Here is a 27430-nt window from a genome sequence, read left to right on the forward strand (position 1 = left end):
CTCAACTCTGTTGTCAAATGTAATCGTCTCAAAATTACCTCCGCCAAAATCAACGCAACACCAAAAAATAAACGTAGATTTAATTCGAGATTTTATAGTTCGCTTACACACTAACGAAGTAAGTGCCAGCACATATCGTCAAAAAATTATACGCGATTACTTCTAACTTTATTCTTAAAACATTGAATTGTATCGACGTCGAAAAGTAATCAAAAGAGGCGACAAAAAACTGACTTACCAAATTAAGAAAAATTTCTGGCACATATTACGATGTGTATTATAGTGGAGACTTGTCTGTGTATGCAGCTGCGATCATTCGCCTTACTAGGGTCAATCTGGGTTAGTTCAACAATAAATAGGTTACCTCAATACACTTCTACTAATCGAATCGTGCCTTAAGCTGATTTAAATTCACTTTTTTACGAACATCTTCGGAGATTCGGTTCATATTAAAATTTATATGGCTGAAGAAAAACAACAAAAGCGCATTAAATGAAATCAATAAATCGAGAAAAAATATATTTTTTGCAATAAAAACCGAAAGAGATAAAAATGAAAACAACAGAAGGTTCTGAAATTACATTTAATTGGGAAATACTGATCAATTAACACCATTTATTCAAGTTACTTAAGCCAACCGCTGTATAAGATATAACGTCCATTATTTAGTATTAAGGATCAAAACTCGATGCTTCATATTTCAGGTATGGCTCACATGCATTCCCAACATGTCCATACATGTTAGACAGCTGAAACTGCTAGACGACGAGGGAATTTCAGTCTTCAATTCAGCAGACATTAAAGACGAGACGCTTAGAGCCACTTCCTCCTTCATTCTATTTCACATTGTCAGCTCATTGGCAAATATGTTCTCTTCTCTGGTCTGTTTCGTGGGCCTACAAAGAGACATTAGGCTCACACTACTACCCTTCATATTCACCCTTGTCCTCGGAACAATTGGTTACTATTGCTTCAATATATCTTAATTGCACATATACAGTCTATTATTTGCAACTGATCTTCGGAAAAGAGTCATGAACAAGAGGACACAAAAAACTGTGTTTTTTGAAAATGTTTTATGGCCTTAAGGCTCTTATAATTTCAAGAACAGAATCTGATTGGTGCTTTTTTGATAAAAATAACCCAATTTGAGAAAATTAGATCAATAGGTAACATTTTTATTTCGCTGGCGAATCTGAACATTAAATTCCATTTTCGAAATTAGAAGTCGATCATCTTTTTCGTGGCCTTTACACTTTCGCTGTTCGATAGTGGAGATTGCATTCCTTTTAACGAAATCAAACGTCAAACCACAAAAAAGTAAATTATTTGAGCCTGCACAAATTTAAAGACTTTCCCTGAAAAAAAAACAACAAAAAATCACTAAGACCCATAAAAGTGTATTCACAACGTTCATGACTCTCAATCAAGAGACAACAGCGGATCTCTATAAACGAAATGAAAGCGAATTCTAAGCCGACAGAATTTCAGTCGGAAAAAATGAAGTCAAAATAATCCAAGAAAAAACATGTGAATAGAATAATAATATTAGAAAAGTTCATAAAAACTTCTCTTCTACAAAATTAGCCACTTAACCTCTTAACCACAAAACTAAAATACAGCTACCGACAGATTTGGACTTCAGCACATCGAAAAACAAATGGGCAATCCCAGGCGTAGTCGTTAACTCAAGAACACGTGTTTCCGAGAAGCCTAGAAATTTGAAGAGTCATTATACACAAGCTATCAAGTGATTAAATTGATTTTGTTCACCCCAAAAAAGACTATTTTCCGGTTTGATACCACTTTACTAATCGCAATCGTAAAAAATTAAGATATAAAACTCCATTCATTACTTTTCAAATGTATCAACCTTTGTTGTTTTTGTAGGTGAGTTCGTCATTGGCATTATGTGTTGGATGGTGTATTGGGACGACTACTACTACCCCTTATCAACTGCATGGAGAACTTCCTCGGTCGCTTTCTATCTACTGCTCACAGCAATTAATTCTATACTCATTGTCGACCTAATATCGCTTTACGCTTCAATGAAATACGGTTAGTAACATTAGCATCGGCACTGAACGAACGCACAAAAAACTTAAGAAATTATCCGACCACTCGTGTTTAGGTTACGAACTACAAGTTTAAGCCACAAAAAACTAAACCGTAACAGGAATCTTTAAAGCTGTATAGTTAATACATAAACAAGATTACCCTGTAACTAGGCAAATAGCACCTGGATGTTGCAACAGCAATCGTGCTTGCATTTACAAACAAAATTTACTTAAAACATTTAAAAAAAAATTGAAAGAACATGCCCAACAGACAGTTGGAAAACAGTCATAAACGCAAGGAAAGAGAAAAAAAAACTTTTAAAATTCGAAGAAAAAAATTTATTGCCTTAACGATTGACAATTTTTTGATTAAACTAACCCAATTTGAGAAAACTGGATCAAGAGGCAAACTTTTTATTCCGCAGGCATATCTGAAAATTGAATTCCACTGTCGAAGCTACAATTCGATTACACTTTTCGTGACGTTTACACTGTCACCGCTCGATAGTGGAGTTTGCTTTCCTTGTAACAAAGAAAACGTGACTGAACTTAAAGAAAATCATAAGTCAAACCAAACCGCAAAGAATCAAACTTGAGCGTGAAAAAATTTCTTGGGAAAAAAGGTTTTGAAGCCTTTTGAATTCTAGGAACAGTTTCTGATTGACACTTTTTTGATAGAATTAACTCAATTTGAAAACACCGGACCAAAAGATAAAATTTCTCTTCCGCGAATCAAACCTCGAAAAATTAAATTTGAGCGTGAACACAGTCTTTCGCTGGAAACAATCACCGCGACCTATATCAGTCTTTAATATTACGTTCATCGACTTTTGATACAAGCTCCAGATTTTTTTGAAAAAATTTCTAAAAAACAAGCCAACTTGCATTCCGCGAACAAAACCAAAAAAAACGGCAAAAACGACCTGTTGCGCGACAAAAAAAACAAATGCATGCCGAGAAATAATACAACTTGGAAAAGGCCCAGAGGTCCACCTTTCAGTTGTGGACCCGACGGTCGTGCCAATGTCGCTTACCCTACCCTACCAAACAGGGGGGCGCAAAAAGCCTGCTTGGACGGAGTTTTTGGTTACGAGGCTACCCTCAGATCTTAAACTTACTCCCCTCTAATCCCAAGAAAACGTGTGGGGCAAGTTTGACGATGGATTCATTTCAACCAGCACAGCGAAGCTGCCTCTCCCATTTAAAAATTCGCATTAACGAATGCCAGGAAAATTTTCCAATCATTAAATAGCTCTTAGGTCTGTGGTAGGAACCATCCAATCTTTTTAATAACAAAAAGATTCTAAGGGCTTAATTTATTTCAAATGCCTTCAAGGTACAATACACTATGTTAAGAACACAAAAGCAACGAAGCTCAAGGAGTAACAAAACGAAAAGCTCTAAAACACAGCTTAACTGACTCTCAAATTTTTTATCGCTTGTAGTGGGAAACTCTATTTAAATATTGAAACCGTCAAAAACCTTAAAACCAGACGGCATATGCACTGATTATGACAAATAAATTGGCCCGGTAGCTATTAAATTTTATCACACAAATTAAACCGCTCTTTATCTCTTATTATCAAACCTCAGTAATGGAAAAAAATTCAAGGTCGTACCCCTCCCTCAACCAAATAAAGATCTCAAAACGTCAGAACCTTACCGCCCGGCCAAGTTGTTTGAAGTTTAGATTGGTTATATCACCCAAACCTAACGAAACACATAATCAAAGCCGACCACCAACATGGCTTTCGACTATGCACTTAACTCAGTACTCGTATTTTTTTATCAGTGTCGATTTTCGACAAAGGCTACCCACTAGGACAGTTTTGGCCATACTGGACATATCTAAAGCTTTCGACATGGTCAGTCATCAAACTCTCTTGCATCTGTTACCGGGAAGCCTACCCAGATTGAATAATTATATGAGTGGTCACCAAGCGAAGACACTTTTTAAGGATGCTCTTTCAACGTCAAGGATTGTACGCACTATTCTACCACCTTCTTTGTAAATTTTACGTCCATGATGCGCCATTCTCAACCCTCGAAGTTAAATAACAATCGCACGCAGACATGTTTCACCCCTCGAGAAATTTTTAAAACGCTTCCTTTATTTTAACCAACTTTTTAACAAAGTTACACCACTGTTTTGCCTTCAGACCTCTTGTCTTATTCTTATCAGAAGTCATCCTTTTCTCCTGGTGAAATAAGAAGCTCAAGGCTGGCTCTTAGTGAAAATGGCCAATACTTCAGAAAAGCATTCCAAAAAACTCGGTGCCCACTTTGACCCTTCCTTTAACTTCGCAGAAAACTGCAGGTGAACTCCAGCAAGAGCCTGGCCCAGGCTAGCGATTCTCGGGGATAAATTGGGATGAAGTAAAAAAAGACGCTACTGGTAACCTACAAGTCCTTAGTCAGACCAATTTTAGATAACGCATACTTAGCATAATGCAATGTCTCCAGTTTTACATCTTTGAGCAAACTTCAAAATCAAAACGCCGCTGACCGCACTATAATTGGTTGCGCAATAATGAGTGCTTTAGAACATTTATATTCAGAATGTAGATTTTTAAATATTGCTTACCATCATAAATTACTCTCGGCTCAGTTCATCCTCAAAACATTCATCTGCTCAGACCCTTTGCTTTTTTGTCAGCACCACCCTAAGCCTTCCCGGAATATCCATCCGACAGTTTTTGAGATGTAATATAAAACCCCGGAATAGATAATAACCTACAAGACACAGCAAACGCCTCTTTTACCACTTTAAACAACTCTAACGAACTGAGTTCTTTGCCTCTCAAAATTACAAATCGATACTGAAACAAATAAACTCTTTGGACCAAGTTAACATCCTCAGCCCAGAGTCGTTTGGGGGGATGTTAACGTGGGTTCTAAGTTGGGATTTTCCAGCCAATCAGAATAAAGCAATTTACATTCAGCGCTTAGCAAATTTAAACTATATTACGCGCTGGGATGGATCCAACAATGTAAAAGTCGAGGCTATTGAGGATGCACCTCCCAAAAAACCTATACTCAGGCCCCTCAATATCTCGCTTTCTGAAAATTCTCTCCCCGCGACACCAGGGGAACCCGTACCCTATTAACTACCCGTCATAAAAACTTACTGAAGTAAAACAGACCAAAATTATCTCCAAGCTGTCCCCACTGTTCTTCCCCACATATCACTTTCCACCTCTTTAACTGTTCCAAGAACACCTCTACTTTAACCCCCGGCTTTGAAAGATTGGAAATATTACCCGACTCAGGATTCAAACCACCTCTAGAAAGGACCAATTCAAATTGAGTCAATTGCTCTAGAAACTGCTGTATAACCCTTGCTGTTTTAAATATTAAACAAAGCGAGCAACACACTTGCTATTAAAAACTTGACTAACAAGCGAAAAATTCATCGCAACGAAAATTCACATCCTCAAATCGAAATAAAATGCAAGTTTTTTGCAGATTAAAAAATCCAGAAAATCATTGTCAATATTCATACTTCTCAGCCTTTTAAGTCAGCGAAATAACCAGACATTCACATATAGGATAATGAATTCAAAGCATGATATTTTTTCCCCAACCTTTGTAAATTTTGCCAGCTACATTGGTAAAATTTAGAAATTAAAAACCATTTGGTGGCACGAAAACGCTGCTTTTTTCTTTAATAGTTTCCCAGGTCATTAGTTATGTTCAACTTTTAGGTACAATTTTTTGAACTATGCTTCCCGCTAATTGTGATACATCACAAACAGCATGGCAAGCAAGCCGGCAGAAAAACTAGACAAAGAACTTGGTCAAAAAATAAATCAGAAAAAAAACAGAAAACAGTCAACCAAAAATTTCATACGTACCCTCGAATTAGGTTGAATTTTAGGGGAAAAATTTGGGTCAAAAAAGACAATTGTCAGCAATTAGCGAAAAAAAGAAACCTTTAAAACCGAAGAAACAGTTAAAGCGAAAAAATTGTAAACGAAATGCGAAGAATTCAGAGCAGTAGGTTTACAATCGACGTCAATACACATTTTGAAATAGAGACGAAGCTGCACTTCGTGAAAACAAGCGAGAAAACGACAAATAGCATATTTAACATAGACGAAGCTGAGCATCCGCCCACCACTTGCAATACACAATTAAGCTCCAAAAATCAAAAGATAAATGGTCTTAGACGAAAATTGAAAAACATGAATGAATTTTGTTGAAGAAATCGTAGGCCCAAAAATCAGAAAAAATTTTATTGCAATTGTTACAGAAGTCAATTACCTTCAAACAAAGGAAGGATTTGGGCTGAACGCATACATTTCTTTTTGATAACAAATAGATGAAAACGATAAGAAAACATTTCGGTCAAAACATTGAGATACCATACTTCCTAAATGTACTCAAATACTTTTCAATAAAACTTGCAACCAAACAACCCGCATATCCAAACATAGCCAATCGAAGATTGGAACAAAGTAATTAACGCAAGTAAACATTGTAACATTCGCCCAAATATCACACAGCGACGGAGCGTAGAAAAAGTACCTATCAACGACTGGCAGGCGTCAGTTACCTTAATTCTACTCGTTTTTCACCGTCTCGACCTTGCCAGTTGATTTTCTGGTCTGTTTAGGGCAAAGTAAAAAGTTACCATTTTTAGGCCATCAGTCAAACGACTTTTGATCAGCTTTCGTTTGCATGCGAACACAACCACATAGCTGAGTCTCGGATCCTCAGACTACGTGATTGTCATTAAAAACACGGCTCGAACAACCTATTTTATTATGTTTTTGTGTGACAGTTTTATATTAAATCCATTGGAGATGGATTGACCCTTTCCTTTTTCTATCTACTCATGCTCTGAAATATTAAATAATAACGGTGTTAATTACGATCTAGGACATTACAGCAGCTGTTATAGTTAGTTTACCCAGTCCCTTCACATATAACAGTCTCTGGGGGACCAAGCCTCCGCTCCCGTGATTTTCTTGAGATAACACTCTTATCTCCTATATTTCGTGTCCCGGGAGGGTTCCGTGGTATTTCTCTTCCCCCCACTGAAGCCTCCGTCTCCACAAATATCTGTCACTAAGGTCCTTATCGTGTGTTATTGCCACGATAAGAGGCTCCGTAATTTTCTCTTCTCGGATACAACCGTTCGTCACAAAATATGGCGTCGTTCTGATTTTTCTCTATTTTATTCAAAATGGCCGTCTTTTTTCTATTTCTCAGAAATGTTCTCCTTCAAATCGAAATTTTAAAAATAAAAATTCCAGAACATTCTGACCCTCCGTCGCAACACTTTTCTGTTCGTAAGGCCTTTAGTCACTTTTTTTTCCGTCGCGGGAAGGTTATACTGTGTCATCCGGCGGAATGGCACATACTCCCCGGACAAGTCTCCATCAATGTCCCTATTGATCGCACAACACCGGGTTATCGTCAAGTAGGTATCCAGTTTTCTGTAACCAATCTTACAAATCGCATAAGAAAATGAAATTTATCTACTCCACCTCAACTCACTACGTGTTCACAAATGGCATCGTACTACATCTCACTGCCTTTCAACATTTTCACAAAAGTTGCACCATGAGGAGTGTCCTAGATAAAATTTCCTTTCTGACTACTTACGTCATCTCGCCATAAAACTTCTTTTCGCTTCTGATTAAAAAGTGGGACGTGGCACGGCCACGCACCCGTTAAAATTAACTTAACTTCACTCACCAAGTATAATTAGTCATTTATGCGGTCCTTTCAATATTAAAACTAAGAAACTCTGTGGCTAGGAAAGTTATTGAGTTACCCACCCTTCTCGAGCGAGTTTACTCAAACTTACCATGTCGCCACACAGTGAATTTGTGTCTTACACAGGTTAAAAACTTCAGTCGGGAATAAATAGGTAAATATACTCACCTATGCTCCTTATATACATACATAGATAAAAGTAACTAAAATCAACAATTTCAACAATTTTAACAATTGCAACAATTTTCAAAGTTTGGTCTGACCAAACTAAATCAAAACAAAAAGTTTCACAAGTTCAATAATCAAAACTTGGTTGATTTGTTCAAGTTTTTACACACAAAGACAATCAAGTTTTTTCTCCTTCTCTTCTCTTCCTCCGTCATCTTCATTCCATCATTTCTCCATCCTGATGTTCAGCGTCACTGTCTTCCAGAACTTTCTCTAACATGTCCAGAGAGTTGCGGGCCGTGCCCCAACCCTCCTGCTCCAACAGCCTCGGTTTGCAACAAGGTAGTAAGTCCACATTCACCTTCTGCTCCCGGTTCCTGCAAAAGCTGTTGTGAAGACACAGGCTCACGTTTCGTTCTAGGTCAGCTCTTAAGACCTCTTTCTTTTCATCTTCAGTAACACAAGGCGCTCCAGCTACTCGCTTCACCGCAGTGGTGACCGCGTTTCTATGCGTCAGGAAAGCTCTCTTATAGGCTCCTGGTCCTATGTCTAGCTGGAAAGATTGATAGGCTTCCGTGTTCCTTGACATGTGACGCTTCGCGCGTTCATACATCCAAGATGTCATCACTGCACGGAACCAAGGCATCAATCTTTGCCTTGACCATATTCTTTCAATGGCTTTAGGTATTCTCAGAACCTTGCAAGTGGTTCTGAAAAGATCCAATTCACTACTCATTTTCACGTTGCTCAGCTGTTCAGGAGTCGGCACGGCCATCTCCTGCTCATTTGTGTCCGCATAAGCCTCCAACCATCTCACTGCTAGCATGGCGCTAACCACCACGATTGACACTGGTTGATTCTGATCGGGCAACCCCGTGGAGTACAACTCCTCCACGTCCCAAATTAGGATCAGGTTCCCACGTTTGGGGTACCACAACGTCTGCGCTAAGCAGTGGCAAGGATATTCCCCGTGGGTTCTCACTATGTTCCTTCGGGTTCGATACCCTGAGGCTCCCAGCAACGGTTCCACTTCCATCAGGATTCTATGTAGATCGTCTTTCTCTTCTATGGTGGGGAATTCAGTGGGTAACGCTCCACTCGCTTTCTGCTTCTGGAACTCACTCACGTTGCCTTCGTTCAGTATCATGAACTCTTCACCCACAACGTCTTGCAACTCGCCTTCGGATCTCTTCGGGACTGCCCGAAAGATCTTTGCCAACAAGTCATATGACCTCTCTGACATTCTGGCCAACCTCACGCATTTTGGCACAGAGAAAAGCTGGTCAACCAACACCTGTTGCGTCCTCGCATCCATCACCACCATGTGCGTAGGATACTTGCTATTGCAGTATGGCGCGGAGCTTGAACCCACCATATATTTTGAACCAGTAGGTCTGTGATAGGCTTCACTATCCCTCAGATTCATTTCATTCTCTAGGGCTTCTCGCCAGCCTCCAATCTTTTGCTCTGTCTGTAATGCTCCAGGGAATATCTCCACGCTGAGGGACGCCACTAGCTCATGGGCACGCTCCAAGCGCTCAAGCGATTCTATCGAACTCGTCATGCTACAAAATCCCAAGGCTGTGATCAGGTTTACGTCCGTCACCCCATGGCAGTCTGCGACCAATTCCATGGCACTCTTATCTGACATGCTTAATCTTCCATACAATCGTGCCAGTTGTCGATGCTGCTCGCTCAGCGTAATCAGGCAGTGTCCCACGTTACAAACATGTCCTTCCATCCCACTGTGTTGAGCCAAGCATGTGCCTTGCTCCAACCAATCACTCGACGTACCTTCCTCGGACAGCTCCGTGGACGGGTTGCTCTTCTTCTTCATCAATCTCATGCTTAGCAGGTGATGTATCATGGCCAGATCATGTAAACTCGCATCATCATCCCTTTCCAATATGACATCCGCGGTCATATCCCAGATTAAGCCTGCGTTAGGATGGGGACACCAGGAAGGCTTCATGAGTTCCCACATCACCACTAGACTGGTTTTCAAGGGACCGTCCCAAGAACCACAATCAAAACTCACTTGCCCTTTTAGCTCGGGAATCGAGGGTTCGACTACTCGTTCCTCCAAAATAATTCCCAGCTTGGGTTGTTCCACCATCAGCATTCCGATCTCCTTAATTCGTTCAACCCAGAAGTTGAGCACTGTGACTTGCTCGTAGTCGAAGTATGCTTCCCTGGCTTCTTCGTTCACGAAGGGATTATACGCCATCCCTGGTATGCCAGACACGTATTGGAACGACTTCAGTCTCCCTAGGGTTGCAAACTCTTTTTGTCCTCTGACCGCTTCAATCAAGTCTCGACTCACTTTCAATTCTTTGTTGGAGTATCTTCTCACTTCTTCCAACTTGCGATAGCTTTCCATATCATTCGACTCCTTGTTTGGCACGGTCAATGGCATGTCCTGATATAGCTCTAGGAGTGCCCTAAGGAAGTTCCTTTCGCAATCAACTCCCTTTTCCCGAATGATCTTTATACATTCTCCCAACACAGGAGTGGGGATGCGATCCACCACAAACCTGACAAAGCAAAGGGCATCCTTCCGTTTAGCCCATGCTATCGCTGAATCGTCTTTTGAGATCAATGTTCGTAAAGCTTCCATCAATTCTAGCTCCTGTTCTCGTGATTTCGAGTCGTTGCTGGCTTCATACTCCGCCCTTTTGATGCCCATCAAGCACCAAGCCAGTCGTACTTGCAGATCAGTTCTCACGCAAGGATGAGCCAGGTATGCTGCTACAGTCGCAGGTGCATTCATCGTCTCATCAAAGTATTTCTGGAGGGCCGCCCTCCAAGAAATCTCTAGCAACTTTTCTAATCCAATTTCGTTCGCTTCTGATGACATTACTGTCCCATATTCTTTTCGATTGATTCTTCGTGTAATCTCTTCTGATTCAGTGTCAGTAAACAATTTCCGATCAATCAAGATCTAAAAGACAGGTCGCGACTTAGAACCATCATTTTAAGATGCACATCAATCAATTCTCTAAAACTCTCCATTGAAATTCTCTTTTTCAATTCTGATTTAAAATTTTAGCACCAAGGTGGATCGTCCACCTTTACTTTTGTCAGAGTAGCATGAATGTACGCTGTCACCTTGATGACCTGGGGTGCCCCAGGTCTTTTATGACACTAACATAAAACATAACATCACAATAACATAACATAAACATCACATAAAAACCTAATCCCTAATACTGTACCTAAGACCTAACCTAATCTAAAACTTGACTCTAATTCTTATCGAGCAACTTAATAAAAACCACTTATCGCCGAGCGCAATTCTTAGCATATGCTCAGATAGTATTTTTTATGTAAGTAAACCTCTATGTCAGTCTCTGAAAATATCACATGCACAAGAGCGTACAACTCTCTCGGATGTAGCTTTCCCCTATTAGGATCGTACACTGGCAACGAGAGAGAGGTCACACCTCTCTCAACCAGGAAATCCCTAAGTCGAGTCAAGGCCAACACCAAGCTCTCCGGATTCACGTGTTGCCTATCAGTAGCTTTCGTAACCAAAAAACACAAATATTTCCCTGGTATCTGTGATGCAACAGGGGGCAACGCTATCACTCCTCCTACACCCGGCCTCTGTTTCCACAAAAACTCGATATTCTTGTACTCCCTTTTAAAGTCGGCCGCTAGTGCTGTTTTGAAGCTTACGTCCGCAGTTATCGCTATGGCGCATGTGCGTTCCGTGAGTATGAAATCGCTGTCCGTTATCACGATATTGTTCGAATAATGGTTCGGGAGATCAAAATACGATTCAAAGATTCGTCCAAAAGGTGGTTCTTTAGCATTCTCGCCCTCTGTCTCTAGTTCTCCGGTTTCCCTTGCCGATTTTAATTTTTTTATCATGAGATTTTCGGTGTGGGTGAGTCCTACCCCCACTCCCCGGACAAAAATATCCATCGACGTCCCCGTCGATCGCCCAAAGTCTAGGAGACCGAGGTTGGATTGTGGAACACGTAGAGGACCATCTGGGGCGACCCAGTTGGACTCGGTATTGTCATGACTGATGTATCTGACGCCATCTCTGTCGACGTCCTGAATCGTCAGGATCGTCTCTTTTGGATCTGTCGGCAGATCGTGGAGCCATTCGAGCACGCGCAAGTTTGTTAGTTCTTGCTCATGAGTCTGTTCCGCTTCTGGTTCGAACTCCACTTCCGGTTCTGATCGATCGTCGATCCAATCTTGATCCATATCGTTCACAAGGTCGATTTCTTTTAGGATTGCTACTTCGTCCAGCCCCACCAGCGAGTCTATGACATCACTCACTACTACCCGGTCTACAACGAAGTCCTCGCCATACGGATTGTATTTCTTCTGGTTTTTTCCCCTCTTACTTTGGCGTGTCTCCATAGTGAGCGGAAAGTCAGGCTGTATTCCTTTGTCAATTTCGGTTTGTTCTGGGCAATCCCAGTCTTCTTCGGCATATGGTAGAGTTTCATCGTCCACCTCTACTCGCTCAGTCAACTCGAGATCCAGTGGTAGATCACAATTGTCCACCATCTCATTCCCGTCGTTCTTGTCGCGAGTACCCCTTTCATTCACTTCACAAGCAGGATCCACTATTAAATAGTCTCCCTCTTGCATGTCCGCTGGGATGCACCAATCCTCGGACGAGGCGTTGTGTGGTTTGATATTCTCGTAATGAGCCGCTCTTCCGGTGCTCAGCCGATAAAAACGACCTCCTTGATGCACCTCTGTTATCTGAAATGGACCACGCCATTTCTTTAATAGTTTCTTGGTTCCTTTTGGTGGAACCACTTCCTGGAACACCCAGACGTAATCGCCAACTGAGTAGGCTTTTGCATCGGCTGTTCTTTTATCAAACCTCCTTTTTTGTCTAATTTGCGCCTGTTGCGTATTCCTCCTGCATAAGTCATTGAGGTCCTGTTGTCTTCTAATAACGTCCCGCACGTACGTTTGCGGTGCTGTCCTCTTCCCTTCATATTCAGGGTAGAAGAACGTTAACGGGAGTGCTTTTTCATGACCCGTGAGCATCATATGCGGACTTATTCCCGTGGTGGAATGCTCCGTGCTGTTGTAAGCACCCATCACTTGCGGTAAGTGCTTGTCCCAGTCATCCATGTAGCGTGAGCAGTAGACTCTCAACATGGATACCAGTGTGCGATTCTGCCTCTCGACTAGGCCATTCGTTTGCGGGTGATAAGTGGTCGAGTGGGCCTGCGCTACCTGCGACCTTTTCATTAACTCTTTCGTGAGATCACCTACGAATGCTTTGCCATTGTCAGATTGGAACGTGATGGGGCAGCCATGCCTTGCTATCCACACGTTTATCAAATGATCGCACGTTTCTTCTGCCGATGCTGTCATGCAGGGTGCCGCCTCCGCATACTTCGTAAAATGGTCGATCATTACCAGCACCTGATTATAGCCCGTTGCTGTCATGCAGATTTTCTGGTGATCAATTTGCACCACTTCGTTGAAACCTGACGATTCTATTGACTGTAGGGGGAACCTTAGTTTCCTGGGATCCTTTGCCTGTTGACAAGACAGGCATGCGGCTATCCATTTCTCACAAGCCTTCTTCAACCCCGGCCATTCGAATCGTTTTTGTATCCTGTTATACACTTTGTCCACGCCTTGATGTCCCATCTGATCATGTGAGCGAAAGAGCAACTCAGTCTGGTACAACTGTGGTAACACTATTGAGTTGTATTTATAAAGGACCTTGTCCTCCTCCTTGCGCTTACAGGCTACGATTCCGTCCTTATTCAGGTACAACAAGTCTTTTCTCTTCAGGTAAAACTGCTTCAGGATTTTGTAGCTGTCTTCTTCCAAGTCTCCCTTGTCAGGTGCTCCATTCTCGATCCATCTTTTCAGACTGCTCGTCATTCTATCATTTCGTTGAGCCCTCAGGAGATCCGACAGCCTGTACCTGGCTTTCAAATACGTCTTCACCACGTTCATTTGCCCACTCATTATCTCCGGAGCATGAGCATCGTCCATCAACTTGACACACCATATCTTTTTCAAAGGCGTCGCTTCTTGCACAGATGGTTCCAGATTGGTACGGACGACCGTACCATGTGGCAGCAATCTGGTTGGGCGTTTTGAAACTGCTATCAGTTCGAGCTCGTCTGCGGCATTGTCTACCACAGTGCCCTCTTCATCTGAGGTGTATCTGTCCCTGTCTGGATCCTGATGTATTTCCCGGTCCAGCCCACGCTGCTTCCAGTCTACCAATAAGGAGTGGATCGCAATCTCTGACACATCGGAATTGGAAGTTGTTTCAGACGTGTTGTCCCAGGACTGGGGTCTCGAGTCACCACTTGAAACGACTGATTCCTCAACATCATATTCCAAGTTGTCTGAGATGTTTCTTGACTCCCCGGACAAAACTCTGTCCATCGGTCGCTTTGAACCCGACTCCCCAGACAAAATTCTGCCCCTAGGTGGTCTAGTCAACCTCTCCCCGGACAAGTCGTCCTGCACGGGCTCAAAGATGTCTGACTCATCAGAGGAGACGTCCTTGACTGGCTCGAAGGTGTCAGACTCCCCGGACATTGTCTCGTCCATGGACGAACAATCTGGGCTTGGCTCGTATTCCTCTTTTGCATCCGTGAAGTGCACTCTCCTCGTGAAGCTAGATTTCGATCTGATCCTGACTTCCTCAGTAGCTTGGTTTTGATTCGATGTTCCATATTCAGTGAACGAAGTTCTCAACAATACTTCTTTCGGCATCGAGGTCACCAGCTGGTTGACGATCGACCTGCAATCCCGTTCAACGCCTCGGCTGCGAATGGACACTGGCCTCTTCTCCGTTCTCTCGGTGACAGTCAACCTCTGCATGGTTTCCCTCCATTCACGATCATGCCTATCCACTTCCCTATCCAACAAGTCACGGAGTTTTCCCATGACGTCCGGCGCCACGTTCACCGTCTTATTCAATAAAGCGATGCTGTTTATACCCAGCCTGGTCAGTTCTTGCTGTACCAAGTTGGATCGGACTAGCAGATCCAACGGAACGGGTTCGCCTCTGGCTAAAAGCTTTATCTCCGCAGCCGTCTCCACTGGAAGGTCAGGGTGTCCAGGTATAGGATGTCCTGATTTGTCTAACCACCTAGTAAGTGGCAGCTCATCATAGGTTTCTTTGTCCAGAAAGGAAAACCCGTCTTTGATCTCTGATTGGTTAACTTGCTTCTCTTCGAGGCGCTCATAAAATTCTGTCTTTTTGCTGAGGCTATCTGCGTTCTGGTGCTTGTCACGGGTACGGTGCTCTATGATCATGCGGTATCCATCCAAGCGCACGATCCAACGACCAATGTAGCTCTGGTCCATCGAATAGGTTTTCAGCCAGGCAAGGGCACGATTGTCCACACGCAACTTGAAGGGAGCACTCCCCAAGTAGGCCCTGTACTTTTCCACAAACGTGATCACAGCAAACATCTCCGCTTTTGGTGCGCCGTACTTCATCTCAGTGTCACTCAGGACTTTACTTCCATAAGCTATCGGACGAAGAACCGTTCTCCCGTTCCACTCCTGCTCTTGGTGAAGTATGCCTGATATCGCAACCACTGATGCATCCGTGTCCAGCACGAACATCCCCTTCTCCGTTGGCATGCCGAGGACCGGTGCCTCGCAAAGTTCGCGTTTGATGTTTTCAAATGAGACTTGTGCCTCATCAGTCCAGGTGAACTTTTTGCCCTTATTTCTCATCAACTTCTGCATGGGGTATATTTTGTCAGCATACCCCTTGATGAACTCGCGATAATAATTGGCGAATCCGAGAAAACTCATCAACTGTGTATCTGTTTTAGGTGCCTTCCAGGTCAGCACCGCTTCAACCGCTTCGGGATCTGGTCTCACTCCATGTTTGTCAACCAGGCGGCCCAGATACTTTATGGAATCTTTGAGGATTTCGCACTTAGAGGGTTTGCATTTCAGACCCGCCTGCTTCATGCAAGAAAACACCTCTTCCAACCTTTCGATGTGGTCTTCCAAGGTTGGTGTCGCGATCACTACATCATCGACATAACACATGATGAGATTCCCATACTTCTTAGTGACGCTCGTGAGTGCCTGAGCCATCAGTCGCTGGAATGTGGCTGTCGCGTTGCACAATCCGAATGGCATCCTCTTCCACTGGAACAGTCCCAGCTCACAAGCGAAACCTGTTTTCTCTCGATCTTGCTTTCTGAGCGGCACTTGCCAGAATGCTGAGCCCAAATCCAACGTTGTGAAGAACTTGGCGTCTCCCAGCTTGGATAGGCTCTCATCGATGCGGGGAATCGGATATGCGTCCTTTATAGTCACTGCGTTCAGATAACGGAAATCGCAACAAAATCTGAGTTGTCCCCCTTTCTTTTTTGCCATGACCACGCCACAAGCCCATGGGGACTTCGACGGCTCGATCATGTCGTACTCCATTAACATCTCGATTTCCTTCCTACACGCTTCTGACTTGTTTGGGGTCATTCTTCTCGCCCCTTCCCTATGAGGTACCGAGCCCTCTTCTATCTCAATCTCGTGCTCTACAAAATTGCAACAACCTATGTCGGCTTTATGTTTCGAAAAAACGTCTGCGTTCCGATTTAGCACCGCCCTGAGCGAATCTAGTTCCTTGTCGGATATTTTACCCTTCAGATGCTCTATCTCAGGTAGGACAGGCCTATTCGCTGCTAACTCTGCTTCCGTCGGTCTCTCAGGAAAGTTGGAACAACTAGACAGCCCATCATCTGTTTCCGACTTCATTGAAAACAATTTCCTAGAAGATTTCAATTCAATTACTCTTTTCATTATACATTCTTGGTTCGCATGTAATGGACACTTAGTTACATCAAACTTCTTCAAGTTCTCCACACTCAGAAAGTCTGTGTTCAGAGGCAAAGCGTAGCCAAGTTTCTTTCCCCTCTGTATTGTCACTGTTGTTGCCTCTGTGTTCAATAACACACTCACACACAGTCCGCTCTGAGTGAGCGAGAAGCTTCTTCCTAAAATAGCCGAGCTTTTACTGTTTGGATTTGGTACCAGACACACCTGTCTGTCATTGCTGAGTTCATTCAAGTTCCTCATCCTAAACGTTGCTATTACGGCTTGGTTCGGTTTTAATCTAACTTTTCGATCCAGAAAAATCGGCACCTTGGCCTGATTAATTAAGATCTTATTAAGGGGTCTTTTCTCATACTTTCTTTCAGGATCCCTGATCCTAATCAATCCGTCATTGAGATCTATCGTGACGTCAAAGTTGCGAACGAAATCCCTTCCTAGGATGAACTGGTCGGATTCGTCCAAATTCTCTACTACTAGGAAGCTCATCCAAAGATGTCTCCCTCCGAGCTGCAGTGAGATGATCGGGGTTCGCCCGGTGACATAGATCGCTCCCTGATTGGCAGCTGCCAACCTGATGTTTGTCGGTATGAGATCCGACCTCTCAAAACCCATGTCGGTCCAAGTTTTGACTGGCATGACACTGACTACTGCTCCCGTGTCTAGCAGTCCCTTTACTGAAAGCTGTCTGCCTTGCACGTCCAGAACGTGTGCGGCCAGATCTGCCTCGCAACCAATATGCACAGCATCTTGCTCGAGCATCGCGTTGTGTCCGATTCGTCTGACCTTCAGTTCCTCTTGACCAATGTATATCCGGCCAACCTGATCGTTCGCATCAGTTATGTGAGCTTTCGTGTAGATATTGATGCCATCCACGTTCATCAGAATCGGGTAAGGGCCATGGACATCGATATAATGTCCGTCCACTTTCATCAGCCTCGGACCTCCCGTTGTGAGCAGCGCTCGCACTGCCCTGGAGTCCAGTTTGGGATCCTTCTCCTTCAGGTAGTCGGCATAGATGTCCAGGTGGACCAGTGTAATCTCGGATGGCTCGCTCAGGTTCTTGACCACCTGGTGCCCTGCGACTGAGATGATAGACATTATTTTGGTCCCTGCCTTCGTCATGCCGAAAGTCTTGCCAGATATAACGTTCAGTTTTAGTCCCTGTTTCTTGGGCTCTTTTTCATCTTCTGCTCTTGTCGTCTTACTCAGGACATTAAGACTTTCCCGAAGATCTGTGCTCTCCAGCTCCGACCTTACCCATTGCTCCACTTCTTTCGTGGCAAGGTCCTGTTTGACATTCTGCAGCGCTGTCCTTGCCGCCAGGCCGTAATCCACCTTGAGTGGACTAGACGACTCTGCTTCGAGGTTCGAGGCTACCACCTCGTCAGGCCATGTCTTAACCTTTTTGGTCGCAAAGGTGCTCGGTGTCGTTTCCTTTCTCCGAGATTCAGCCTCGTTCATCAGACGTGCTCGACTGGCCTTGACACCCGAAAGCGCCTCTTCGTGGCGGGGATGTTTCGCGTCCGCTACTGCGTCCCAAAATTGAGTACAATCCGACTTGAAGTGTCCCTCCAAATTACAGAAGAAACACCTCGGACCATATTTCATGATGAGCCCTCTCACGTACTCTTCATGATCCTCGTCGGTCGCGTCAGCGTCCTCGAGAAAGTAGCCTATGGCCTTCATGTTCTGTTTGTATGCAGAACACGCAGAAACGTGATGGTCCATCGAACCACAATTCGCACACGACCTCCTCTTGTCCATGTCATCGCGAGGTTTGTACCAACTGGAATTCGCACCAGTGTTTGTCCCGCTATAGTTGCCATAATTGCTGTAACGGTTTTGCGCCCTCGGTTTTATCAGTAAATACTCGCGTGACTTCATACGCAAGTCGTCGGGCGTGGGTACCTGGTCAAGCGACAGGGTGAAGTGAGTGGCCAACATCGTCTTCAACTCCTCACTCCTTACCCCATCCATGAACTTCGAAGCGATCGCCAAGTTTCGTTCGGATATTCTCTCATCCGGGTTGCTCCTCCTCCTGAGCAATTCAAGGTCGTCCAAGAATTTATCTATTGATTCTTCATCTCTCTGACGCCTCTTCTCGAACTTCACCATGGCCTGGTGCCCTTGTACTCCAGAGCCGAAACGATTCAGCAGGATGTCGAATATCTTGCGAGCGCTATCCCTCTCATTGGCTCTTTTCGCCATTACACAATTTAGTGCAGTACCCTCCAAGTTGCTCGTCAGCGCGCTGCACTCTTGTTTCTTGGAGAGATTCTCTTCCTCAAAGTGTAACTTCATCACCTCTATCCAAGTATCAATGCAGCCGTCCGACTCGTCTTTATATGACTTTGGCTTTTTCAGTGTTCTTCTTGACCTCTCTCCTCTCTCTGTTGACTTCGAGAGCTTGGTGATGAATGTTTCAAGAGATCTGTTCAGAGGCTCAAACATCGAGGCATACATCGTTGTGTCTTGTGAGACTGTAGTCAGATCTGGTACTGAACTGACTTGTGGCACGTTTGGCAATCTTGTCTCCGGGGTGGCATCTGCCTCCGGTGGGACTGGATTTGTCCAGCCAGGCCTCTGCGGGGCTGCCCTTGGCCGCTCCTTGTTTCTATGTTCGTAGTTCGTTCTCGAGCCTTGCTGGGCTCTGGCACTGTTGCCCGTACCATCTCCAACATTCGCATGGCGTGAGCGCTCCCTTGAGTTGGAATGCTCCTGCCAACTATTCCCATTCAGGATCGCGTCAAGCTTCCGCATCATCAAGTCAGATTTGGCGTCCAACCTCCTTTCCAGGCCAGTCATCGTTTGGGCGTAGGTATTATCATGATCATTCAACAATCGCTCGATCTCTCTTGTCATCCTAGCCTCTCTTTCCTCTGACTCTTTGTTTGCCTGTGCCAGGCTCTCGGCCAGGCATTGATCGGTGTCACGAATCAATCGAGCCTGATCAAACCTCGCCTGCGACTTCACGTGCGTTAGCTCATCTTTCAAATTCTCTCGACCATGGTGAGCTCTCTCGTCAACTTGATCTATCCTCTTAGTCATGTCTCGCCTCAATTCATCCAGGCCATTCATCACACCAGCGAACATATCACTTATGTCACCAGCTGCCCCCAATGGCGGGGTTAGCCCCAGAGAAGACGAGGTCAGCTGCGGCGGTAGCCTAGTACTCGATGACGCACCGTCCTTTTGCTTGTGCATTGACGTCATTAGTCTGTCAAACGTTGATGATGCTCCCATCGTTATCCCATCTGACATGGGTCTGGTCGGCGAGACTGATGACGCCTTCCTGCTCTTCTCGTTCCTTGGGCACGGTGTGAAGTTCACATCCGGATGGGTTATCTCCGGGTAGTCATCACTGGAAGTCAAACCTACGGTTGGTAGTGACGCCATGCGTTCGTCGTACAAGGACTTCCAACTCTTCTTGGCCTTCGAGAACGTCTGCTCTTTACCCGGACTCATACTCGACATCATCGCGTTGTTACTCTGTTTGGCCAAGGATGAGTGTGCACTTGTCAGATGTGAAGGTTCCCTTCTCCATTTATAGCTCTTAGTCTCTGACTTGGACATTCCCCTGTACAACACCTCCTCCCGAGGTTCGACCTCGGAACGCTCCGAGGTCTCCTCTGTCCTCTCGACTTCCTCTCGTTCGAGGACCCCGTCTGGCTCAAAGTCGGGTCGAATGAGCGTTCGCTCCCCTTCGTCAAAGGGATCCACCGGCGTTTCGCTCGCAGGCTCGGCCTCGGCGCTCCGCCCTTGATTGCCATCAAGGTTTTTCTCGCTCCTTAGTCTCATTTCGATCACTGAAAGATCAGGTTGACCTTTAGTCGATTCGTCTTCAGCAAACGCGTCGGAAGCGCTGCTAAACGAGGTTTGGCTACGCCTAGTTCTAAATTTCCGCGTGCTTCCCTTGCTTAGCCTGGGAATTTTAGTAGTCGATCCCAACGAGTCCCTGCGCTGCATAGTTTTGTACAAAATGAAAGTATTCGTAATTTGATGGCAATGCAAACGTACCACAAACAAGATCTAGTTAAATCACTTAACGCTGCCTACTCGATTCCGTCAGTATCAAAATGTCTCTTAGATCTCTCACGACTAAATTAGTGACTCAGCTAAAGTTACACACAGGGTCTACCCAGTATTGATATAATGCTAACTCAACCCGGTTGTATAGTATAACAGTATCACTAAGTTTCCACAAGATATAATCGACACACAAAACACAATCGATAATCAGATAAGAATATCCTACAGGTGACAGCGACCTTTTGTCAGTATCAATTTATCGCCACACAATTTATCAAGTCACTGCTTTGTTAAAATTAAACAATCTTCGATAAAAAGCAGTGATGATTCAGAAATAGATAAATAAAACTTAGTCTTAAAGAAAAAGACTTCCCCCAATCGGAACGATCCGAAAGAACGAAGCCCAGGACACAGTCTTCTCAAGTGGGTGTGTATTTGCCTAATACACCCACCGAGGTCTTCTTTTAGGTGTCCTGCGATTGCCCGAGCTGTCCTACTAAGTAGCTCAAGGCAACCTCTTGGTCGAAAATTCGTCAAATCTATGAAAAAGCTCTCCCACACTCGGACTGCTCCAAGTGCACGAGAGTAGGGAACAATTCTTCTTCTCAAGTGGGTGTGTATTTGCTTAATACACCCACCGAGGTCTTCCTTTATTTGTTCCCGGATTGCCCGAACTTTCCTATTAAGTAGCTCAAGGCAACCACTCAACCAAAATCACAATCAAAAAAAAATTTTGTTCGGGTACTTCTAATACACCCAATATAGAATCCAAAGTTGATCACGAATTTCCGGGTCAGAATGGATTCTTATGATCCTGATAAGCACGCCTAATATCCTAATATGATCCTAATTAAATGGATATTTTCCGTTTCCCAAATTGCCACAGAAGGTTTACTCAAGTCTCTTACAAGGAGGGTCGCTAGAAGGTTTAAGACACTCCGGAGGGTTACCTCGGAGGGTACCTCAATCACTCAAGTTACTTAGGAGGGTATCTTAATCACCCAAGTTACTTCGGAGGGTCCCCTTAAATTTACTAAGGAGGGTCAATAAGATGCTTAATACGCTCCGGAGGGTCACTTCGGAGGGTACCTCCAAAATTTTCAAATTTTCTGATCTCACTTGGAAGGTTCTCCTACTAGCTTCAAAAAGCGTCAAAATAAGCTAAGGGTTCTAGGGGGAGCTGTTTCAACTTCTTAGGGTGATCTCGTGGAAATTTTCCACTAAGGAGGGTTGCTAAAGGGTTTAGCTGACTCCGGAGGGTCACTTCGGAGGGTTCCCCCTAAAATCAAGAAAAAGGGTTAAATCACCGCAGTAAAGCCTCTGAAAGCGGTCTACCTGACTTAAGACTAGGTTGGCTGACACGGTCAACCTTCCCAGTTGAATAAAAAGATGTTTTGATAAAATTTTCTGCCGCTCGGAGGGTTGCCCGTTACTTGGACCCTCCGAACCAACAAATTCTAAAAAATTTTTCTTTTCCGAAATAATCAACCCAAAAACGGTTGCGATTCGGAAAAGTGGTCAAAAACGTCGACTTATGGTACCAAAATTATCCCGATCGGATAACTAGTCTTTGAGAAATCGCCAAAAACGCGTTCGTCAAAATGGCCTTTTTCACCACCTGTGTAGGATCTGAAAGACTTTTTTCGCAATTCCGGTCGAAAGTGCCTAAAAATACTTGAAATGAGCGTAGTAGCCCTGTACGGCACTGGAATAATGCAAAAAACCGGACCAAAATTGGTTTAGAAACAAAAATTTGGCCAAAAACTATCAAATTTGGACCCTCCGATTCCTTCCTTTTCCAAACCTTAAGTCGTTAGCTCTGTCCACGGAGCTACTCGGAGGGTTATCCAAAAATTTCTCTAGTAACCGAGCACGTTATGCTAGCACGCTCCTAACGCAAAAAATTTTATTGCTCTAACTCTAAAAACTCAAAAAATCGATCCCCAAAACAGATTGACAAAATACAGAAAATTATCAAAATTTTGGTCGAAAAATTCTCGTTTTCCTAACTTCTACTGAATCTTTGCTCACGCGGTTTCTTTAATAAAGGGGATCGAACTACGTGGCTACTCTCTATATAAAAGCTTTTTGCCTATCGGAAAAGCTCGGATATCCGAAAATTTGGGGGTCTACAGTTTGGTCGAAAATTGGTAATTTTCGACAAAAAAATGGGTGTTTCTTGGGTCTAAATAGGAGATAAGTAATATATAGTAAGGACAATAATCTATAAATAGTCGTTAATAAATAGTACTATACCCTCCTTTGCACCAAAATATTCGAATTAAGACCCTTAACTCGGAAATTTGTAATCGATGGAGGGTACAATCGGACCGCGCCAATCGTGCCCCCCACCACTTAAGTTTTAAGGAAATAGTACCCGAACGATACTAAAATTGCTTCAACGATACCCAACAGTCGTTGCGGATGTTGTCCTTGATGTCCCTGTTGAGTGTGGAACACGTTGATCAGCCTGCCACTCTACCCTCCGGTCACCGGCAAAATCACCATTAACGTGCTTAAACACTCAAATTACACTCGAGGGAGGGTACCCAACCCTTCACCAAAACACACAATCTCTCTATCAGAAACGATATAAATCAATCTGAAACAACAACAAATAGGAAGGTCAGATCACATCTCGTCCGGAAATAACATATAAACTGTCACTTTATGTTTTTTTACTGTTTTTGGTCTTTTTTGGATTTTTTTTTTGTTTTTTGTACTTTTTTTGTTTTTAAATAATTATTTTTGGCTTTTTCTTGGTTATACACTATTTTTTGTTTGGTTTTACGCTTTCTCTTTAATTGTTTTTGGTCCTGGGACCTCAGGACAAGCGGGCTCTAGATTTCCCACCTAACCCTCCGACCCCCGGAATTTTCGGTGTTAACTAAGTTAAAAAGCTAAATCGTACTAGACGGAGGGGTACGCACCTTCCCCCTAGTACGAAAACGGTCATTAAGGCCTCTAACTCGGGCATACGCCCGGAGCGGAGGGTACGTCGCTGAAACGCTTGCTGATCATGATGGTTTCATGCCTTTAACAGGCCCACCCAGGAGCGCCATAAAAACGTCTATGTAACATTCGCCCAAATATCACACAGCGACGGAGCGTAGAAAAAGTACCTATCAACGACTGGCAGGCGTCAGTTACCTTAATTCTACTCGTTTTTCACCGTCTCGACCTTGCCAGTTGATTTTCTGGTCTGTTTAGGGCAAAGTAAAAAGTTACCATTTTTAGGCCATCAGTCAAACGACTTTTGATCAGCTTTCGTTTGCATGCGAACACAACCACATAGCTGAGTCTCGGATCCTCAGACTACGTGATTGTCATTAAAAACACGGCTCGAACAACCTATTTTATTATGTTTTTGTGTGACAGTTTTATATTAAATCCATTGGAGATGGATTGACCCTTTCCTTTTTCTATCTACTCATGCTCTGAAATATTAAATAATAACGGTGTTAATTACGATCTAGGACATTACAGCAGCTGTTATAGTTAGTTTACCCAGTCCCTTCACATATAACAGTCTCTGGGGGACCAAGCCTCCGCTCCCGTGATTTTCTTGAGATAACACTCTTATCTCCTATATTTCGTGTCCCGGGAGGGTTCCGTGGTATTTCTCTTCCCCCCACTGAAGCCTCCGTCTCCACAAATATCTGTCACTAAGGTCCTTATCGTGTGTTATTGCCACGATAAGAGGCTCCGTAATTTTCTCTTCTCGGATACAACCGTTCGTCACAAAATATGGCGTCGTTCTGATTTTTCTCTATTTTATTCAAAATGGCCGTCTTTTTTCTATTTCTCAGAAATGTTCTCCTTCAAATCGAAATTTTAAAAATAAAAATTCCAGAACATTCTGACCCTCCGTCGCAACACTTTTCTGTTCGTAAGGCCTTTAGTCACTTTTTTTTCCGTCGCGGGAAGGTTATACTGTGTCATCCGGCGGAATGGCACACATAAATAAAACATTAACCTTCTTGAAAAATCTTAACTTTCGAATTTCAAAGAAAAAAAAGACATGCCCTTTAAGCTCAAGCTCTTTCAATTTCTAGAACTATTTATGACTGGCGCTTTTTTGGTAACATGAACCCAACTTGAGAAAACTGGATCAATAGGTAAGTTTTTATTCCGCTGGGAAATCTTAAAGTAAATTCATGTTAGAAATAGTTCACGTTTTTTCGCTCCATTTCCACGTTGGTATTTGGAGTGCTTTTTACGTCACTTTCAGCAGATGAATTTCAATTGACCTCAAAAGTCCATTATACCTAAGTGCATCAAAAATTTGTCTTTTTCCTGAAAAAAAAACAAAGAAAAATCAGCAAGACCTATATAAGAGTCTTCAACACGTTCATTACTCTTAATAAAAAACAACCGGGGATAAAGTGCCTATCCGTTATAGTATAAAATCGAAATGAAAAAAAAACAACATTAAAAACGAAAAAAAATCATGACTTTTCTCAAAAATTTCAGCCAGAAAGAACCACACGCCTAAATTTTGTGCAGAACTTGCCGCCACATTCCTTTGTTGACAAAAAATTGAAACAAATTTGCAAAAAAAAAATTTGTTCATTTTCTTGAAATTTTTTAACAAATTGAAACAACACGTTAAACCATCAACTTGATACGATTTCACATAAAATTGCTCAAACCATAAACACTCCTAACTAAACAAAACTACAACTAGTTTCAGGTACTTTAGAAAAAAATTCAAAAACGATGCATCCGAAAAAAAAACTGAAAATTTATTTGCAAAAATACTATAGCAGAAAAATTCAAAAAAAAGTTTTATTTCTAAGAGAAAATTTTGGCGCCTATCAAAACCAAAAAACCATGAACTATATTTACCCTCATCAAAATGAAGGAAAAAAATATCAAAAAATCTACCAAAAACCGACAAAAATTGGGTCGAAATCAATAAGCCGACAAAAAAATCAACGTGCATCTTAAAATCTTTTTCAGTTGTAAAACAATTATTACTTTAGTCGGAGTAGAAATAGAGACACATTTGTAGATGACCGAATTTCAGTCATCATGTGGACAAAGTTGGTAACGGAAAAAAGTGTAGTACCCGATTGTAATACCCTTGCTTATTTCAAGGGCAAACAGTGGAATAAGGGAAAAAATAGCGAACATGCGAAGCGGAGCTAAAACTTAAATATGCTAAAAATCTTTCGTTAAACATGCAAAAAAAGTATAAAAAGCTTTAAAAATGTTCATATGTTGGATACGCATTTAATATGACTCCATAAGATAACCACGAGGCGTATGATGTTCCAAAAAATTGAGCCAACCTTTTTCTTCGAGAGTAACCAAACAGACCCATATGCCAAACACTTATGCGCCGCAGACAAAATTGTTGAACTAAAATCTTCGAAGCAAGTTTTCGCATCTTTAAATATTTATGGTTAGTCTGACAAATGATTGTCAAAAAAAATACAACAGGGTGACACTTTGGGTGATTAAGGTATCGTAGGGGCTTTTTGCTGATGCAAGCAGTCATGTTATATACTATATACTGTAGATAGAGAAACAAAATACACAAAAATTGTAGATTATGGCCGAGCGAATTGAAAATTTCTGCCTACAAGAACGATACAAGAGGATGCAGCAACTCAATGAATAAGTTTTAAAAACTTAATTCAAAACATCGTGGACCTAGAAACACATTTATGCATTCTCCAAAGCTACTTGGGCACACTTTCGAAAACAAAAAAGAAAAGAGATGAACATAATTTAACCAAGTACATACATAGATTACCATAATTTGCTGCTAGAAGCAAAATTTCCATTGTTTTAATTTTAGGAACAGGATTATCAATGACAATGAACGACAAACTAAAAGAATCTGTAAACGAAGAACCTGTTCGTAACCATTCGTTAGACCGCCAATCAACTCCTAGAGCTCTTCCACCTCCTCCAGTGCTCGACGACAAATGTAAAGACATAATAGATTCGACACTGTCGTCGCATGCTTCATTCAGGAACCTGCAACTCGATTTGACTTATATGAACTCAACGCAGCGCACAAACTCCAAAATGCTAAGCTTAAAAACTTTGGGCTCTATCAACAATACACTAACACGACATTAATTCAACAAATTCACTTTATAATAACGACATATCAATGTAAGAAACTAACATTTAAAGTAATGCAATAACAATTTCCGGAACTTTGGTTTAGAACCAAAATTAATGAAATTTTTGTATAGAACATTTGTAAATTGAATTTATATCGTCATTTAGATTAGTTTCTAGTAACAGTCCTTACGATGCACATAATTGCGGAAACGTCTAAAATTTAATTCTTATCCAAAATTTCTTCTATTTATACCATTGACATTTCAATCTTTGCAAAGAAACTAAGTTTCTTTGTTGATCATTTGAGCAGTTCGCGAGTTGATCAAAAAAAATTATATATGAAAAAAATGGACTAAGTCAACAGACGATGCAACACAGCTTCGCACGACTTCAGATACGAGAAAAACATAACCTTGCAGCTTAGCTTTCAGGTAAGATGTGGCACTCAACAATGAGCTGAAACTTCTGTACACTCCTTTAGAAAATTGATCGAATGTAAGGACAACCGGAACGTTCAGTTTTACTGAAAATGAATATCTGTATTTCATTTAATTTGC

The 27430-nt window shown here is 42.6% G+C and overlaps 1 protein-coding gene and 1 long non-coding RNA gene across 2 annotated transcripts; one reads left to right on the forward strand and one right to left on the reverse strand.

Moving 5' to 3' along the window:
- The first annotated feature begins 76 nt into the window (after positions 1-76).
- On the forward strand, positions 77-27110 carry LOC134847578 (uncharacterized). Its single transcript, XM_063864674.1, has 4 exons — positions 77-339; positions 705-960; positions 1891-2058; positions 26599-27110. The coding sequence occupies exons 1-4, from the start codon at positions 271-273 to the stop codon at positions 26883-26885; spliced, it is 780 nt and encodes a 259-aa protein (XP_063720744.1). The 5' UTR covers positions 77-270; the 3' UTR covers positions 26886-27110.
- LOC134847579 (uncharacterized) lies at positions 503-3407 on the reverse strand. The gene is made up of 2 exons (XR_010162861.1): positions 2437-3407; positions 503-896 (listed from the first exon to the last, which is right to left on the reverse strand). It is a non-coding gene; the product is annotated as an uncharacterized LOC134847579 (long non-coding RNA).
- Positions 27111-27430: the final 320 nt, after the last annotated feature.

Source organism: Symsagittifera roscoffensis, chromosome 6 (assembly GCF_963678635.1).
Source record: "Symsagittifera roscoffensis chromosome 6, txSymRosc1.1, whole genome shotgun sequence".
Taxonomy (NCBI): domain Eukaryota; kingdom Metazoa; phylum Xenacoelomorpha; order Acoela; family Convolutidae; genus Symsagittifera; species Symsagittifera roscoffensis.